The sequence below is a fragment of the Salmo trutta genome, chromosome 14 (genome assembly GCF_901001165.1).
Source record: "Salmo trutta chromosome 14, fSalTru1.1, whole genome shotgun sequence".
Lineage (NCBI taxonomy): Eukaryota > Metazoa > Chordata > Actinopteri > Salmoniformes > Salmonidae > Salmo > Salmo trutta.
The window spans coordinates 39,798,943-39,816,617 of NC_042970.1; the positions used below are offsets into that span (position 1 = coordinate 39,798,943).

The 17,675-nt window shown below is 40.3% G+C and overlaps 1 protein-coding gene across 3 annotated transcripts; it reads left to right on the forward strand.

Moving 5' to 3' along the window:
* The first annotated feature begins 1,616 nt into the window (after positions 1-1,616).
* Positions 1,617-16,886, forward strand: LOC115208051 (myosin heavy chain, fast skeletal muscle-like). 3 transcript variants are annotated; one of them, XM_029775793.1, is made up of 39 exons: positions 1,617-1,626; positions 1,854-1,907; positions 3,118-3,330; positions 3,437-3,580; positions 3,670-3,826; positions 3,929-3,956; positions 4,079-4,199; positions 6,008-6,100; positions 6,185-6,248; positions 6,342-6,440; positions 7,975-8,078; positions 8,303-8,441; positions 8,622-8,890; positions 8,977-9,147; positions 9,230-9,542; positions 9,678-9,748; positions 9,950-10,037; positions 10,139-10,256; positions 10,381-10,504; positions 10,881-11,017; positions 11,129-11,384; positions 11,501-11,743; positions 11,828-12,004; positions 12,125-12,270; positions 12,362-12,452; positions 12,558-12,947; positions 13,023-13,149; positions 13,239-13,357; positions 13,465-13,661; positions 13,751-13,934; positions 14,027-14,192; positions 14,589-14,713; positions 14,834-15,142; positions 15,225-15,554; positions 15,660-15,830; positions 15,948-16,052; positions 16,134-16,229; positions 16,451-16,585; positions 16,704-16,886. In XM_029775793.1, the coding sequence occupies exons 3-39, from the start codon at positions 3,130-3,132 to the stop codon at positions 16,722-16,724; spliced, it is 5,829 nt and encodes a 1,942-aa protein (XP_029631653.1). In that variant the 5' UTR covers positions 1,617-1,626; positions 1,854-1,907; positions 3,118-3,129; the 3' UTR covers positions 16,725-16,886. The 3 variants fall into 3 exon arrangements, with proteins under 3 accessions (XP_029631653.1, XP_029631652.1, XP_029631654.1); XM_029775792.1 differs by lacking the exon at positions 1,617-1,626 and having other exon boundaries at positions 1,773-1,907; XM_029775794.1 differs by lacking the exons at positions 1,617-1,626; positions 1,854-1,907 and having other exon boundaries at positions 2,931-3,330.
* Positions 16,887-17,675: the final 789 nt, after the last annotated feature.

Genomic DNA, 17,675 nt, shown 5'->3' on the forward strand with positions numbered 1-17,675 from the left:
TGCTGCCCTTAGCACAGTTGCTGCTGCTTGGCAAACAAGGAAGCTCAAGTGGTTGAATTTGACAGTAGCACATCAAGGTCCCTGAAAACACAATAAGCCTTCTAAACATGCGAAACATTTGGCAGAACACAGCCATATGAAATATGTCCTAATAAAAAATGAGTGTTTCAAAGGAGATATCAAGTATCACATTTTTACTTGAACACAGGAGACCATTATATCCTGTGGGTAACCACTTGAGAATGTCTTAACCCTCCTATCCACTGTTCAGATCAGATCACCTTTCCAATGGAAAAAAAAGTATCCTTCTGGCAGCCTTCTCTTGGTTTTAAATCGTGCCGTATTAGATCCCTTGGCGACTGCATGGCACATTCTTGGCAAAACTGTGGGAGGAAGGTCACCCTGTTACTTTCTTAAACAACTGTCATTCTCTACAGTACATCTTCAGATTGAGATCTCATTTTAGCTTAATGTTCTGAGCTGTGTGTTCTTAGAATAATAATGGTACTCCACGGTATTTACAGCATGGAATTAAAATAAAACCCATTCTAATAGTTTTACATTTATTGTAATGTCTATTGTCAAGACAGGATACATTTTCAAGAGTACAATATTAGTGTCTACTACAACCCACTGGGTACAGACGTCAGTTCAACGTCTATTCCATGTTGGTTCAACGTAATTTCATTTAAATGACGTGGAAACAACGTTGATTCAACCAGTGTGTGCCCGTGTGGAAAAACAACTGGCCCCGTCTTAAAGTAACACTCTTTGGTAGAAGATTTAGCACCTACAAAAATAAAACAAACACGTAATGCGCAATGTGACTTTACTTGCAAAGGGAAAACCTTTAAATCTCGAGGGAGCAGAAACGCAACGAGATTAAACACTCAATGACTTAAGATGGGTTCGTATTGGGAGGTTGTCTCATCTTCCTTCATGTGATGAGCTGGTATGACCACAGCTGTTGGCCCTGTTGTGTGGAACAATAATCTCTTGGAACCCTCCACCCTACTTTACTTCAAGCTCATTGGCATCACCCATTTTATTTCTTTATAACAATTTAGGACTTGCAAGGCTACTGCAACAGTATACCAATGACATTTCAAGATGTCACGGCTAAATGAGGATATTCTGTTGTGCCAGTGAACGTTAAAAAAGAAGAGTAAGAACCATAGATTGACCTAACCTTGAATCAAGTATTTTCTGTGTACTACTTGAAACAAAGCTTGAGTGTTAAAAAATGCTTGACAAAAACCTCTCACTCCTCATTTGAGATTTTGTAGAGATTTCATCATAGGTTGAGTCAATGTTTTTACTGCACACCACAAAACACATATTTACATATCTTGTAAAACATTTAAAATAAGATCTATATATACACAACAAAATAAAATATTTAAATAATTCAAAACAATGACGCCACTGATGCCCATGATTATATGTGAGATAAATCATGGAATATTTCATGATGCAGTCACCTGTCAACTAGCAGTCTAGAGGTTACTGCCAAACAAAGCCAAAATACATGACCAATGAGATCAAGTAGTAATCTCCTGAGAGCACTCGTCCCTCTATATAAGAAGCGACACCACTCCTATCAGGACAGACAGGGACCCAGCTAAGGTAAGTCATGCTCCAGCACAGATGCTACATCAGTTTATTCTTGCTTTGCTCATAGATAACAAGCACATTGAAATGATCAAACGTTCTGATTATTTCTTTGATTAAAATCTTAATCGCTATATCTTAATTATTAGAGTCACTCTATATTGCATTATCTGATTTAACATTATACATTTAAAAATGTAGAGGAAGCTGTAAAATACAAAATAAATGTTTTGTATTTTTAGGTATTCTGTTCAAAGGCTGCCAGAGACCTACCTGCACTGTTGGTGTCCAACAAGGTAAAACACTTTACTTTTTCAACATTACATGTAGTTATAAAATGTTACATTTTTGTGTTATCACATATACAGTACCAAGAATGTTAATTATTAGTTGCTAATTTGGCTAAGGTCCTGTCATTACAATTTAATAATTGTTTTGTGTACCTTCAGTTACCTTCAGTTTGTGTATCTGCAGTTCAAATCAAATCAAATCTCAAATCAAATCACATTTTATTGGTCACATACACGTGTTTAGCAGATGTTATTGCGGGTGTAGCGAAATGCTTGTGCTTCTAGTTCCGACAGTGCAGCAATATCTAACAAGTAATATATAACAATTTCACAACATATACCCAATATACACAAATCTAAGTAAAGGAATGGAATTAAGAATATATTAATATTAGAACGAGCAATGTCAGAGCGGCATAGACTAAGATACAGTAGAATAGTTTAGAATACAGTAAATACATATGAGACGAGTAATGCAAGATATGGAAACATTATTAAAGTTAGATTATTAAAGTGACTAGTGTTCCATTTATTAAAGTGGCAAATGATTTCAAGTCCGTGTATATAGGCAGCAGCCTCTCTGTGCTAGTGATTACGGCTATTTAACAGTCTGATGGCCTTGACCTTGAGATAGTTACCATAGTAGTCATGAAGTGACAACATACCATAAGGTTAACTTAGTGTATAGTGTTGTATGCTGTCAATGTGTCCAACCACCGCTCAAGTACCATTCAATGATTCCCTTTAGTCCGAGTGACGTCAATACATTACAGTGGGGTTATCTTCTCTTTTTAAGACGTTAATAATGAGAAGGATTCCAACTCTTAAAGGCATCATCTGTAACATCTTGTTCAATGATCATTTCAACTAATGTACCCACCACAGTAGGCTGCTGAAGGGAGGACAGCTCATAATAATGACTGGAACGGAGCGAATAGAATGGCATCAAACACATGGAAACCAGCTTTTTGATGTATTTGATACCATTCCACAATTCCTCTCCAGTCATTACCACAAGCCCATCCTCCCCAATTAAGGTGCCACCAACCTTTGTTACCCAGTGATTCTCGGTGAATAGCCTATAACTTATGCCGCATGGGCTTAGTACAACTGACTTAACCTATCATAAGTCAAAATCTAAAGTCGTATTTCTCCATTGTTTATATTTTGTTGGTATCTGAATCTTTGTTAACAACACTGCATTACATTCTAACAGTAAAGAGCCACCATGGGGGACTCAGAGATGCAGTGCTTTGGCGCGGCGGCCATCTACCTCCGCAAGCCGGAAAGGGAGAGGATTACGGCCCAGGCCGCCCCCTTTGATGCCAAATCAGCTTTCTTTGTGGTTGAGCCCAAAGAGATGTACCTCAAAGGGGTTCTCCAGAGTAGAGAGGGTGGCAAAGCCACTGTCAAAACGCTATGTGGGCAAGTAAGTGACATAATGTATCTCTATCTCAGCACAGATTAGTACATACAAGGTAAGTAACATTTTAGATGAATAATTAATTTCTTTTATGTGTATTTTTTTGGCACAGACCATCACTGTAAAAGAGGATGATATCCACCCCATGAACCCTCCAAAGTACGACAAAATTGAGGACATGGCCATGATGACCCACCTCAATGAGGCCACAGTGTTGTATAACCTCAAAGAGCGTTACGCAGCATGGATGATCTACGTGAGTTTAAATGAAAGATAATCTAGCGGTCAAGACATGAATCAATGGAGAGTTGAAATGTTAACCAACATTATTCCCCTCTATTACAGACCTACTCTGGGCTGTTCTGCGTCACTGTGAACCCCTACAAGTGGCTCCCAGTGTACGACCAGTCGGTTGTGAATGCTTACAGAGGCAAAAAGAGAATTGAGGCCCCACCCCACATCTTCTCCATCTCTGATAATGCCTATCAGCACATGCTCACTGGTATGCTCACTTATTGGTGCAATTTAAATTAACTGAAAAAGAGAAGGCCTCTTTATTGTCTCCTCAACATAGGCTAATCTTTGATATTTTTCCCTCTTGCAGATCGTGAAAACCAGTCAATCCTCATTACGTAAGCACCTGTGTCTGTGTAGCCTAATGAATGTATCAACTTCATTAAGTCTTTAGTCTTCAATCATTTTGAACAGAAAACAACTGTGTAAAGTGTTTATTTTGAGTGTTTCCTCCCCGCAGCGGAGAATCCGGTGCAGGAAAGACTGTGAACACCAAACGTGTCATCCAGTACTTCGCGACAATCGCAGTGGCTGGAGGCAAGAAGGAACAAGCAGCTGCTGCTGCTTCTGGGAAAATAAAGGTGAGACACATTATTGTATATACCGTGCAAATACAGTATGTCGAGATTAAAGTATGTTGATTTTAGGCAGAGGCATCATGCTATTGTTATTTTTTTTGTGTGGGTACTGATGACCAAATTTGCTATCTTTAAATTCATTATTCAGAAAATAAATAATATTGTTTAGGCCTATATTTTTTTTTCAGTACAAATGCATAAAACTGAAAGTAGTGCGCTTCCTTATTCATTTAAAAATATATTTTAAGGGTATTTTGACACTTTATTTAGACAGTTATGAAACGAAAGAGGGATACAGGCAGGTGGGAGATGTAGTGGGAAGGGTGGATGCAGGGATTAAACCCCTGGCTCCAGTGTGGAGCTTTGCACACTTGAGCTTTGTACACTTGATACGGCTCTCCACAATGCCCATCAGTTTCAATGGCCATGGCCCAATCCCAAATGGATCACGAAACGCTACGCATTTTGACAGGAGCAATCCATATGGTAATAGCGTCATTTTGCTCTCTAATAGGCCAGGTGAACGTTTCACCATGTCGCTTATAGCATCTCAGATCTACACAATTGCATTGTAGGGTCTAGGGCACAGGAGGTTGGTGGCACCTTAATTAGGGAGGACGGGTTTGTGGTAGTGGCTGGAGCAGAATGAGTAGAATGGTATCAAATACATCAAACACGTGGTTTCCATGTGTTTGATGCCATTCCATTTGCTCCGTTCCGGCCATTATTATGAGCTGTCCTTCCCTCAGCAGCCTCCAGTGGTCTAAGGGTACATTTCAGATGGGGCCTATGACACCCCAGTTAAGGAAGTCCATGGAAGTAGATATGAAGAGTTTATTTCCAAAACTTCACAGAATCTGTCAGCTTACATTTGTGTTTTTTCATCAGAAATTTTAGATGTGTATGAAAATGTAATTTTTTTTACAAAATGCTATATATCCATTGTTTAGCTGGAATGGAATGTTCGTATCCTGTATATTTGATTGTGATATGTGGTTGGCTTACCTAGCTACAGTATCTTAAGATGAATGCACTTACTGTAAGCTGCTCTGGATAAGATAATCTGCTAAATGACTAAAATACCAAATGTACATGTTTTACACACAGATCGTATATTACTGTATTTTAAAAAGAAATTATGTCACGATTTTTTTTTATAACATTTTTTATATTTGTTACATTTGACTGTGTAAAACCTAGCAGTACTACTTATTTCTCTAAGAGTGAGGCGGATTTAGAGCATTTAGCAAAAAAACGTATTTGTCTCTATGAAATGAAACCATCAAGAGATAGATTTTTATTTATTATTTTATTGTATTTTACCCCCCTTTTTCTCCCCAATTTCGTGATATCCAATTGCGACCCAATTACGATCTTGGCTTGGCTTGCCACAAATTGTTGCTAGAGCGCAATGAGCCAAGTAAAACCCCCCTGGCCAAACCCTCCCCTAACCCGGACGAAGCTGGACCAATTGTGGGCTGCCCTACGGTACTCCCGGGCATGGCCGGTTGTGACACAGCCTGGGATCGAACCCGGTTCTGTAGTGACGCGATGGCGTGGGGTTTTTAAAATGACAGACATGACCGCTGCGCCACTCGGGAGGCCCAAGTGATAGATTTTAAACAAATACATGTCTGTCATTGAACAACCCCGTGCCGTGATTAGATAGTGAAAAAACACACCAATCTCTTTAATAATTTCTTCAAACAATAAAAGCGAATTTACCAATGTTTCTGAAAATGTATATATTGTATAGCATTTTGGAATTAAACTCTTCATTTATAAAGTTTGCTATATCATGTCATCTCTAGGGGTCGCTGGAGGATCAAATCATTGCAGCTAACCCTCTGCTGGAGGCTTATGGTAATGCCAAGACTGTGAGGAATGACAACTCCTCCCGTTTTGTAAGTAATGTTAAAATGCAACTTCACATTACTTGCTGCCTGTTAAAATCTTGAAGAGATACTTACAATGTCTCGACTGTTCAGGGTAAATTCATCAGAATCCATTTTGGAACTACCGGAAAGCTGGCTTCAGCCGATATTGAAACTTGTAAGTATCTTCTTTTTTTTCATACTTTTTATTTACATCTAAAAATGTTATGTTATACAACACAATCTTAACCATGCTATACTTGAACTACAGATCTGCTGGAGAAGTCTAGAGTGACATTCCAGCTGTCTGCTGAGAGAAGCTACCACATCTTCTATCAGCTCATGACTGGACACCAGCCACAATTGCTCGGTGAGAGACAAATACAGAAATATGACATGGAATGCATAAGGCCAACAGGGCTACATAAAAGCCTGTTAAACTCTGAGAAGTTGTTCTGGGCCCTGTACTGGGTCTGGTGAGTTTGGGGGTTATCCCCAAATAGGGTACACCCTGATGGTCATTTCAAAGCAATGCATTTCCTTCTCCATCCACATTACCTTGTATGCATCCTCCACATGCACCATTGACAGTGGTGTAAAGTACTTAAGTAAAAACACTTTAAAGTACTACTTAAGTAGTTATTGGGGGTATCTGTACTTTACTTTACTGTTTATATTTTTGACAACTTTTACTCTTACTTCACTACATTCCTAAAGAAAATTATGTAAATTTTACTCCATACATTTTTCATGACACCCAAAAGTACTCGTTACATTTTTTATGCTCAGCAGGACAGGAAAACTGTGCAATTCACGCACTAATCGAGAGAACATCCCTGGTAATCTCTATTGCCACTGATCTGGTGGACTAACGGACTCACAAAACACAAATTCTTTGCTTGTAAATTATGTCTGAGTGTTGGAGTGTGCCCCTGGCTATCCATAAAGTGAAAGTATTTGCTTAATATAAGGAATTTGAGATGATTTATAGTTTTACTTTTGATACGTAAGTATAATTAAAACCAAATACTTTTAGACTTTTACTCAAGTAGTATTTTACTGGGTGACTTTCACTTTTACTTGAGTCATTTTCTATTACTATACTCAAGTATGACAATTGGGTACTTGTTCCACCACTGATCGTTGATCTAGTTCACTCATTTATAATAGGAAAAGTGATTAGGAAAATAAGTTTTAAGTTTCCTCACCTGTCTGTGTCTTGTTTTTTTTTAAGTATCACTTGAAAGGCCTGATTTCTAGGGTCATTGTAAGATGTCAGGCTTGAAAATCTGTTCAGCCATTTTGGCACTGTGACTCAGTACCGAAACCAGACAGTGGCCAAGATACGTCATGTGATTTCTTGCTGCCATCTAGTGGACGAACTGGGAATCAGACGGGGTATATTTACACACTGGATAGGTAGAGACTTCAGCTTTCTCCTCATAAATGATGTATATCATTCCTCTAAGACAAAAAAAAGGATTCCTGTGAGACGAAAGATTACTTTGCCCTGCGTATTTTAAATGTCTGTGTTCCGATGGAAATTGAGCATGTTTGAGTGACAACATTAGGTAAAAGATCTGACTTTTTAATAAAAATAAAATATAAAATATATATTTATCCTTTTGGAACAGTAATTGGTGACATATTTTATGTCAAACCTAGACTTTCAAATATTTTATTCCCCAACATTTGACAAGAAATATCTTGGGCTCTGTAATAGTCACATTGTTTCTGACACCTTTATCAGAATCCCACAGTTCTTAAGACTTATAGTTTTGTAACCAACATGTATTGTATGAGGGTAGTATACAATATTATGTGTCATTTAGAAAATGCCACCAGAGCGTGTCAGAGTTGAACTGGTTAATAATGTCACTGCTAAACATGTGTCCATATTCCAGATGCTCTTCTGATCACCACCAACCCTTACGACTATCCCATGCTCAGTCAGGGTGAAATCACGGTCAAGAGTATCTGTGATGTGGACGAGTTCATTGCCACTGACGTAAGTCAAATTGATATGTTATTTCATGCCATAATTGTTTGTTCTTAGCATGATGAATCGTATTTTGATAATATTTTTGATTGACGTTGCACAGAATCGTGTCTTTCTTTCTTACTTGAAAGAAGTGATGTGTAGTGTTCTTCCAGGATAGGAGGGAAATCAACTTGCTTTTCAAAGGAAGTCCATTTTGTGTAATCATAGCCCACCTCTACTTTAAATCACAGGAGGCCATTGACATTTTGGGCTTCACTGCTGATGAGAAGATTGGCATCTTCAAGCTGACTGGTTCTGTGATGCATCATGGGGCAATGAAGTTCAAGCAGAAGCAGCGTGAGGAGCAGGCTGAGCCTGATGGCACTGAAGGTAAATTGAAAAATGATGAAGACACTGCAACCAGGAATCTCTGGCGTTGTCAAACTGGTGTACATTACATGCATGAAATCAGATCAAGAAGTACATATTTACTCAACATGGTGATTGAAATATCTGATCTTTGTAAAAAGTATGATCTTTGTAAGAGTACCATTTTACCTTCCATCTTAGTGGCTGATAAAATCTCCTACCTCATGGGCTTGAACTCCGCTGACTTGCTCAAAGCTCTGTGCTACCCCAGAGTGAAGGTCGGGAATGAGATGGTGACCAAGGGCCAGACTGTACCACAGGTTGGCAACTCGGTTATGGCCCTCTGTAAATCAGTCTATGAGAAAATGTTCTTGTGGATGGTCGTCCGTATCAACGAGATGTTAGACACAAAGCAGGCCAGACAATTCTTCATTGGTGTGCTGGACATCGCTGGATTTGAGATCTTTGATGTGAGTGGTAAACAAATTACTCTTCCTTCCAATTTACACTAACTACCTGACTTAATGCACTACCCTAAACATTTCATTTTCTTCAGTACAACAGCTTGGAGCAACTTTGCATCAACTTCACCAATGAGAAACTGCAACAGTTCTTCAACCACCACATGTTTGTACTGGAACAAGAAGAGTACAAGAAAGAGGGAATTGAATGGGCGTTCATTGACTTTGGTATGGACTTGGCTGCCTGCATTGAGCTTATTGAGAAGGTACGCATAATAACAATTTCTTAAATCAATATTTTACTGTAAAAAAGCCTGGTCTCTATTAAAATCATTCTGTTCTCAACAGCCAATGGGCATCTTCTCCATCCTTGAAGAGGAGTGCATGTTCCCCAAAGCTTCTGACACTACCTTCAAGACAAAGCTGAATGAACAGCATCTTGGCAAAACTGCCGCCTTCCAAAAGCCAAAGCCTACCAAAGGAAAGGAGGCAGGGAAGGAGGCCCACTTTGCCCTTGTGCACTATGCTGGCATTGTAGAATACAGTATCACAGGCTGGCTGGACAAGAACAAGGACCCCCTGAACGACTCTGTTGTGCAACTCTACCAGAAGTCTACAGTCAAACTGCTGGCTTATCTCTATGTAACTCCTGCAGCTGATGGTAGTGTTCACTGTTTACACAGATTTTTCGAAAATATTTACATAAAGTCTAGTTATGGCATTAGCGCATTCCGTAAATACTAACACATTTTGCATCCCTGTCATGCTGGAATTTATCTTTTGAATATACAAATAGAGGCTGCTAGCAAGAAGGGTGGCGCCAAGAAGAAGGGTGGCTCCTTCCAGACAGTGTCTGCTCTATTCAGGGTATGTGTTCATCAAAAATGGAGAGGATGTTCCATTATGATGGGAGAGGGGAAATATTATAATTTTATTCATATCATAATATGTTTAAGGTGTGCGTGGATCTGAAATAGCTTTGGTTCAAAATGTTTGAGATTCAACAATTGAGTTTGGAGTTTGCAAGGCAAATGTTTATTGTTGATTTAAGTATGCTTAAACTTTCAGGAAAACTTGGGCAAGCTGATGACCAACTTGAGGAGCACTCATCCGCACTTTGTGCGATGTTTGATTCCCAATGAATCAAAGACACCAGGTAAGTGCTAAAAAGCTGGAAATTGTTTTTAACCCTGTGAAGAAGAACTTGTTTTAAGTTTTATGAAAATGAATGAGTAAAACATTACATTTGTCTACAAGGTCTGATGGAAAACTTCCTGGTCATCCACCAGCTGAGGTGTAATGGTGTGCTGGAAGGTATAAGAATCTGCAGAAAGGGATTCCCCAGCAGAATCCAATATGGTGACTTCAAGCAGAGGTAAATACACAGTACGCTTGAAAAGTCAGCCATCGTCAGTGGTTGCAGATATTGTGACATCCAACACAGCTGTGTGGATACTGCGTGGTATTGATTGATGAAGTTGAACTATCTTTTCGTTCAGATACAAAGTATTGAATGCCAAAGTCATCCCTGAGGGACAGTTCATGGACAACAAGAAGGCTTCAGAGAAGCTCTTGGGGTCCATTGATGTGGACCACACTCAGTACAAGTTTGGGCACACCAAGGTAAAACATTATTCCTCTTACTAATCTCTTGTGGACAGACTACATAACATAAATGGTATTGTAATGTTAACGTCTGTCAAAAGACTGTGGGATCCAGCGATTTGAAGCAATAATTTGAAGCAATGATTTCAAGTGGAATGTTTTCTTAATGGGGGGAGGGGGGGCTTTGGCTGAGAGTTTCCATTTAGGGAGGTGGAGACTGTTACTCTCATTAGTATCTTTTCTCATATACATCTCCCCCAGAACCTAATCGAGTATGTGACGCAGTTACACAATATTTTAGTTCTGGGTTTCCGAGATTACTCCTTTAAAGGTGTTAAAATGCTCTTTGAACCTCTGAGTTTAGAATATTTTTCTAATAAACACTAAATTGCAGGTGTTCTTCAAAGCTGGTCTGTTGGGTACTCTGGAGGAGATGCGAGATGAGAAACTGGCTTCTCTGGTGACCATGACTCAGGCCCTGTGCAGAGGTTTTCTCATGAGGAGGGAGTATATGAAGATGATCGAGAGGAGGTAAAGGCTTTGCTGGAAAGAAATGTCTATCCATCCTCATTGGTTTACACAGTTGTTGCGTTTATAATTGACTTGATCCAAATATTGTTTTATTTGTTTGGATTTTGACAGAGAGTCTACTTTCGCCATCCAATACAACATCCGCTCCTTCATGAACGTCAAAACCTGGCCATGGATGAAGCTGTACTTCAAGATCAAGCCTCTTCTAAAGAGTGCTGAAACTGAGAAGGAGATGGCCCAAATGAAGGAGACCTTTGAAAAAACAAAGGAGGATCTGACAAAGGCATTGTCCAAGAAGAAAGAGCTTGAAGAGAAGATGGTTGCTATACTGAATGAAAGAAATGCCTTGGCGTTACAAGTAGCATCTGTAAGTAGCATCTGTAACTGAAGGAGTGGATTAGTAAAATCTGCATCAACCCTTGTTTATATTTGAGAGTATAATTGTGAAACAATTAATAAAATATCATATAATCATAACTCTAGGAAGGTGAGAGCCTCAATGATGCCGAGGAAAGGTGTGAGGGACTCATTAAGAGTAAGATCCAGCTTGAAGCCAAACTCAAAGAGACAACTGAAAGGCTGGAGGATGAGGAGGAGCTCAATGCTGAGGTGACTGCCAAGAAAAGGAAACTGGAGGACGAGTGCTCTGAGCTAAAGAAAGACATTGATGACTTGGAGCTCACCTTGGCCAAAGTAGAGAAGGAGAAACATGCCACCGAAAACAAGGTTATCTATTTTTCAATACAACCTTTGTGCATCTCTATAGATACAGGCAACCATGTTAATGAAACATTACATGATTCTACTTAGGTTAAAAACCTAGTGGAGGAGATGGCCTCCCAAGATGAAACCATTGCCAAGTTGACCAAGGAGAAGAAAGCCCTCCAAGAGGCGCATCAGCAAGTCCTTGATGATCTCCAGGCAGAGGAAGACAAAGTCAACACTCTGACCAAAGCCAAGACCAAGCTTGAACAGCAAGTGGATGATGTGAGCAAAAAACAAACTGAATTGAGGGAGTAAAAAGAGGTTATAACTAGTAGTACATTATCCATATACACATTTATGTGGAACCACAGTACAATTAATGCCTGCTCTCTGTTAAAACAGCTGGAAGGATCTCTGGAGCAAGAGAAGAAAGTCCGCATGGACCTTGAGAGAGCCAAAAGGAAGCTTGAAGGAGATCTGAAACTGTCCCAGGAATCCATAATGGATCTGGAAAATGACAGGCAGCAGTCAGAGGAGAAGATTAAGAAGTAAGTTGCTGGCCAATAATAAAGCAAGCTAGTATATTTTACCGAAAGTACTTCATCTCCATTCCCTGTTCTTGTGTTCAACTGTACATAGGAAGGACTTTGAGTTAAGCCAGTTTCTTAACAAGGTTGAGGATGAACAGACACTTGGTCTTCAGCTCCAGAAGAAGATCAAGGAGCTCCAGGTTGATTCAAGACGTAGCACTTAACTAAAGTGATTCAAATCTATACGAAATAATATTTCCAAGTTGGCTTTGCAAGGGCTGAATATATACGACCATGTATTTCAGGCTCGGGTTGAGGAGCTGGAGGAGGAGATTGAGGCTGAACGTGCTGCTCGGGCCAAGGTTGAGAAGCAGAGGTCTGATCTCTCCAGGGAACTTGAGGAGATCAGTGAGAGGCTTGAAGAGGCTGGAGGTGCAACATCTGTCCAGATTGAGATGAGTAAGAAGCGTGAGGCTGAGTTCCAGAAGCTGCGTCGTGATCTTGAAGAGTCCACCCTGCAGCATGAGGCCACCGCTGCTGCTCTCCGTAGGAAGCAGGCCGACACTGTGGCAGAACTAGGAGAACAAATAGACAACCTCCAGCGTGTCAAGCAGAAGCTGGAGAAGGAGAAGAGTGAATTCAAAATGGAGATTGATGACCTCTCCAGCAACCTGGAGTCTGTTTCCAAATCAAAGGTAAAAACAACAGATTTATATTGAAGTCAAAAAACAAGTCATGATCAAATAACTCTAAAACTGTACTTGTTTCAGGGAAACTATGAGAAAATGTGCCGCTCTCTTGAGGATCAAATGAGTGAGCTCAAATCCAAGAACGATGAACATGTGCGCCAATTGAATGACATAGGTGTGCTAAGGGCAAGACTGCTGACAGAGAATGGTTAGTGTGCAAAGAAACACTACTTACCCAAACAAACATCATCAATATATCTGCTAGAAACATATTTCCTACATTGTATCTTCAATCAGGTGAATACGGGCGTCAGCTGGAGGAAAAAGAAGCTCTGGTTTCCCAGTTGACCAGGGGCAAGCAAGCTTTCACACAGCAGGTTGAGGAACTCAAGAGGCACATCGAGGAAGAAGTGAAAGTAGGATAAATCACATAATAGGTTTGCAAAGAAATACATCAAATGTGTACAAATCGTTTTGAACAAATTCTAAAGAAAGGTTTCTTTCTCTACAAATCAACTGAAAGTCCAAGAATGCCTTGGCCCATTCTGTTCAATCAGCCCGCCATGACTGTGACCTGCTCAGGGAGCAGTTTGAGGAGGAGCAGGAGGCCAAGGCTGAGCTGCAGCGTGGATTGTCCAAAGCCAACGGCGAGGTGGCTCAGTGGAGAACCAAATATGAGACTGATGCCATTCAGCGCACTGAAGAGCTTGAGGATGCCAAGTAATTAAAGACATTGAACATGTTCATAATGACCAAAATACCTACAATGGCAAACATCAGAGAAAAAACATGTTTCTATACCTTTACAGGAAAAAGCTTGCACAGCGTCTGCAAGACGCACAAGAGACAATTGAGGCAACAAACTCCAAGTGTGCTTCTCTGGAGAAGACCAAGCAGAGACTGCTGGGTGAAGTGGAGGATCTCATGATTGATGTGGAGAGAGCTAATGCTTCAGCTGCCCAACTTGACAAGAAGCAGAGGAACTTTGACAAGGTACCATGAAAGACAAGATGGCAAGGAAAAATTAATGAAATCCACCTATTCAGTCACTAATTTATTCATGAACTTGTTAATGACACTTCCAGGTTCTGACAGAGTGGAAGCAGAAGTACGAAGAGGGCCAGGCAGAGCTGGAGGGGTCTCTGAAAGAGGCTCGCTCTCTCAGCACCGAGCTGTTCAAGATGAAGAACTCCTATGAAGAATGTTTGGACCACCTGGAGACACTTAAGAGGGAGAACAAGAACCTGCAACGTATGTTCCAAACATTCTGAAACAAACTTAAAGTAATTGTCCAGTGAACATCTCATAAGCTGGCCAACTCACATTCATATTTTTAATGACCGGTATATGCCCACACCATTCTGTTATTGGGGTACGCCCACATCATTCTAACACGGAAAAGCTGTCATTTAACATACTTAATTTTAAAAAATTGAAAGGAAAACTATTTCACTCATATTGTAATTAATTATAGGTCAAATTACATAGAGATCTGGAAACACTAGACAGTTACTTTAATGTCTACATGCAATAAAACAATACATGCAGTTTAACATTTTCTTTAAATATTCTTATTAGAGTAAATACTCTTTAAGCAATCTAATTGACCATCTTGTGTGATAACCACTATTTCCATGTTTCTCAAAGAGGAAATCGCTGACCTGACTGAACATATTGGTGAATCTGGAAAGACCATCCATGAGCTGGAGAAAGGAAAGAAGACAGTGGAGATTGAGAAGTCAGAATTTCAGACTGCCCTGGAGGAAGCAGAGGTAAAAAAGAATACAGATAAAATGCCCATTTTTAAAAGTGGAAGGAGAAGTAGGTACAATATATTATGTTGTCTATTACTCAGCTATATATATATAATTGCAATTTTGATACATTTTAAGGCTACGCTGGAGCATGAGGAATCCAAGATTCTCCATGTTCAGCTAGAGCTAACCCAGGTTAAAAGTGAAGTTGACAGGAAGCTGGCAGAGAAGGATGAGGAGATAGAGCAGATCAAGAGGAACAGCCAGAGGATGATGGACTCCATGCAGAGCACTCTGGACACTGAGATCAGGAGCAGGAATGATGCCCTGAGAATCAAAAAGAAGATGGAGGGAGACCTCAATGAGATGGAGATTCAGCTGAGCCATGCCAACCGCCAGGCTGCTGAAAGCCAAAAACAGCTGAGGAACGTCCAGGGAGCACTCAAGGTATGGATTTTAAACATCTACTTGACTCGGGAAGGCTGTGAAACAAATATGATATCATTGAGTTTTCTTCCTTTGACCTCAGGATGCCCAATTGCACCTTGATGATGCTGTCCGCGCCTCAGATGATATGAAGGAGCAAGTAGCCATAGTGGAGCGTAGGAATAACTTGATGCTGGCTGAGATTGAAGAACTGAGGGCTGCCCTGGAGCAGACAGAGAGAGGGCGCAAAGTGGCCGAACAGGAGCTGGTTGATGCCAGTGAGCGTGTTGGACTGCTGCATTCTCAGAATACCAGCCTTATGAACACCAAGAAGAAGCTGGAGGTTGACCTTACTCAGATCCAAGGTGAAATGGAAGACACTGTCCAGGAGGCAAGAAACGCAGAGGAGAAGGCCAAGAAGGCCATCACTGATGTGAGTCCTTATAGCATATAATATAAATCTAAACTCTTACAGCAAAATGTACTTGCTGATTAGTAACATCCCTATCCTTTTCTACATGAAATGCCATGGTGGCAGGCTGCCATGATGGCAGAGGAGCTGAAGAAGGAGCAGGACACCAGCTCTCACCTGGAGAGGATGAAGAAGAACCTGGAGGTCACAGTGAAGGACCTGCAGCACCGCCTGGATGAGGCTGAGAACCTGGCCATGAAGGGCGGAAAGAAACAACTCCAGAAACTGGAGTCTAGGGTAAACTCTAACTACATCATCTTAATGAAAACTATCACACTGACTACTAATGACTCCACCAATGACAAAGGAAATACACTGTAATAACTTGGTTATAATCAAATTATTTCATTCAAGGTCCGTGAATTGGAGAGTGAAGTTGATACTGAACAGAGACGTTCAGCTGATGCTATTAAAGGTGTTCGCAAATATGAGAGGCGAGTCAAGGAGCTCAGCTACCAGGTACTTTCAACATCTGATGAGAAGAACTCTGTAAAGTGTAATCTTGACCCCTAAGCCATAATCGTCCTTTCATTTATACAGACTGAGGAGGATAAGAAGAATGTGAATAGGCTCCAGGATCTGGTGGACAAGCTGCAGCTGAAAGTGAAAGCCTACAAGAGACAGTCTGAGGAGGCTGTAAGTAAATTGAATTCTTATTATCGTAGAAATACCATAAAACTGCATAGTTTCAACTATGCATTCTAGATTTACTTTGGTAACATTTACTTCACTTTACCTATGGCCTGCAGATATAACGCTCCATAACTTAACTTATAAGCAGGTTTGAGCCTTTATAATGTCTTATAATAAGGCTTACAGTATATATGTTACATTTGACCAGTTGGTTTGTCTTACAGGAGGAGCAGTCAAACACTCACCTGTCCAGGTACAGGAAGGTGCAGCATGAGCTGGAGGAAGCTCAAGAGCGTGCCGACATTGCTGAGTCCCAGGTCAGCAAGATGAGAGCCAAGAGCCGTGAAATTGGCGGCAAGGTATGATCAACCCTTTATTAATAGGTAATTTTGTTGCCATTGAACAAATATGGCTGAGATTAGAAATGAGATTAATGTGATTAATTACTAATTATTGTTCCCTAAATGTTTCTTTTAGTCCAAGGATACAATGGAGTGACCAGCTTTGGAGGAATGGAGGAAATGAGACATTCACAAGCAACCATACAATATGAATTTCTTGTGAAATGTTTACATACAGTAACTAGTAGGCCTACCCTATGTGTGAACAATGGCACATTGGGTGTGAACACTGCAGGCAGCAGTCAATAAAAATAGCTTGTTATCATCCCTCCTGTGTGTTTCGTTCTCAGTTACAAGTCATACAGTGCATTCGGAAAGTATTCAGATCCCTTGACTTTTTCCACATTTTGTTATGTTACAGTCTTATTCTAAAATTGATTAAATAAAACATTTTCCTCATCTACACACAATACCCCATAATGACAAAGTGAAAACAGGTTTATAGACATTTTTGCAAATGTATTAAAAATAGAAAACAGAAATACATTATTTACATAATATTCAGACCCTTTGCTATGAGACTCGAAATTGAGCTCAGGTGCATCCTTTTTCCATTGATCATCCTTGAGATGTTTCTACAACTTGATTGGAGTCCAGCTGTGATAAATTCAATTGATTGGACATGATTTGGAACGGCACAAACATGTCTATATAAGGTCCCACAGTTGACAATGCATGTCAAAACCAAGCCATGAGGTCGAAGGAATTGTCCGTAGAGCTCTGAGACAGGATTGTGTCGAGGTCTGGGGAAGGGTACCAAAAAATGTCTGCAGCATTGAAGGTTCCCAAAAACACAGTGGCCTCCATCTTTCTTAAATGGAAGAAGTTTGGAACCACCAAGACTCTTCCTCGAGCTGGCCGCCTGGCCAAACTGAGATATCGGGGGAGAAGGGCCTTGGTCAGGGAGATGACCAAGAACCCGATGGTCACTGACAGAGCTCCAGAGTTCCTCTGTGGAGATGGGAGAACCTTCTAGAAGGTGTAAGAGAATAATTACGTATTTACCTGATTTATTTTATATTAATAGTTAACAATTAATATTTAACTA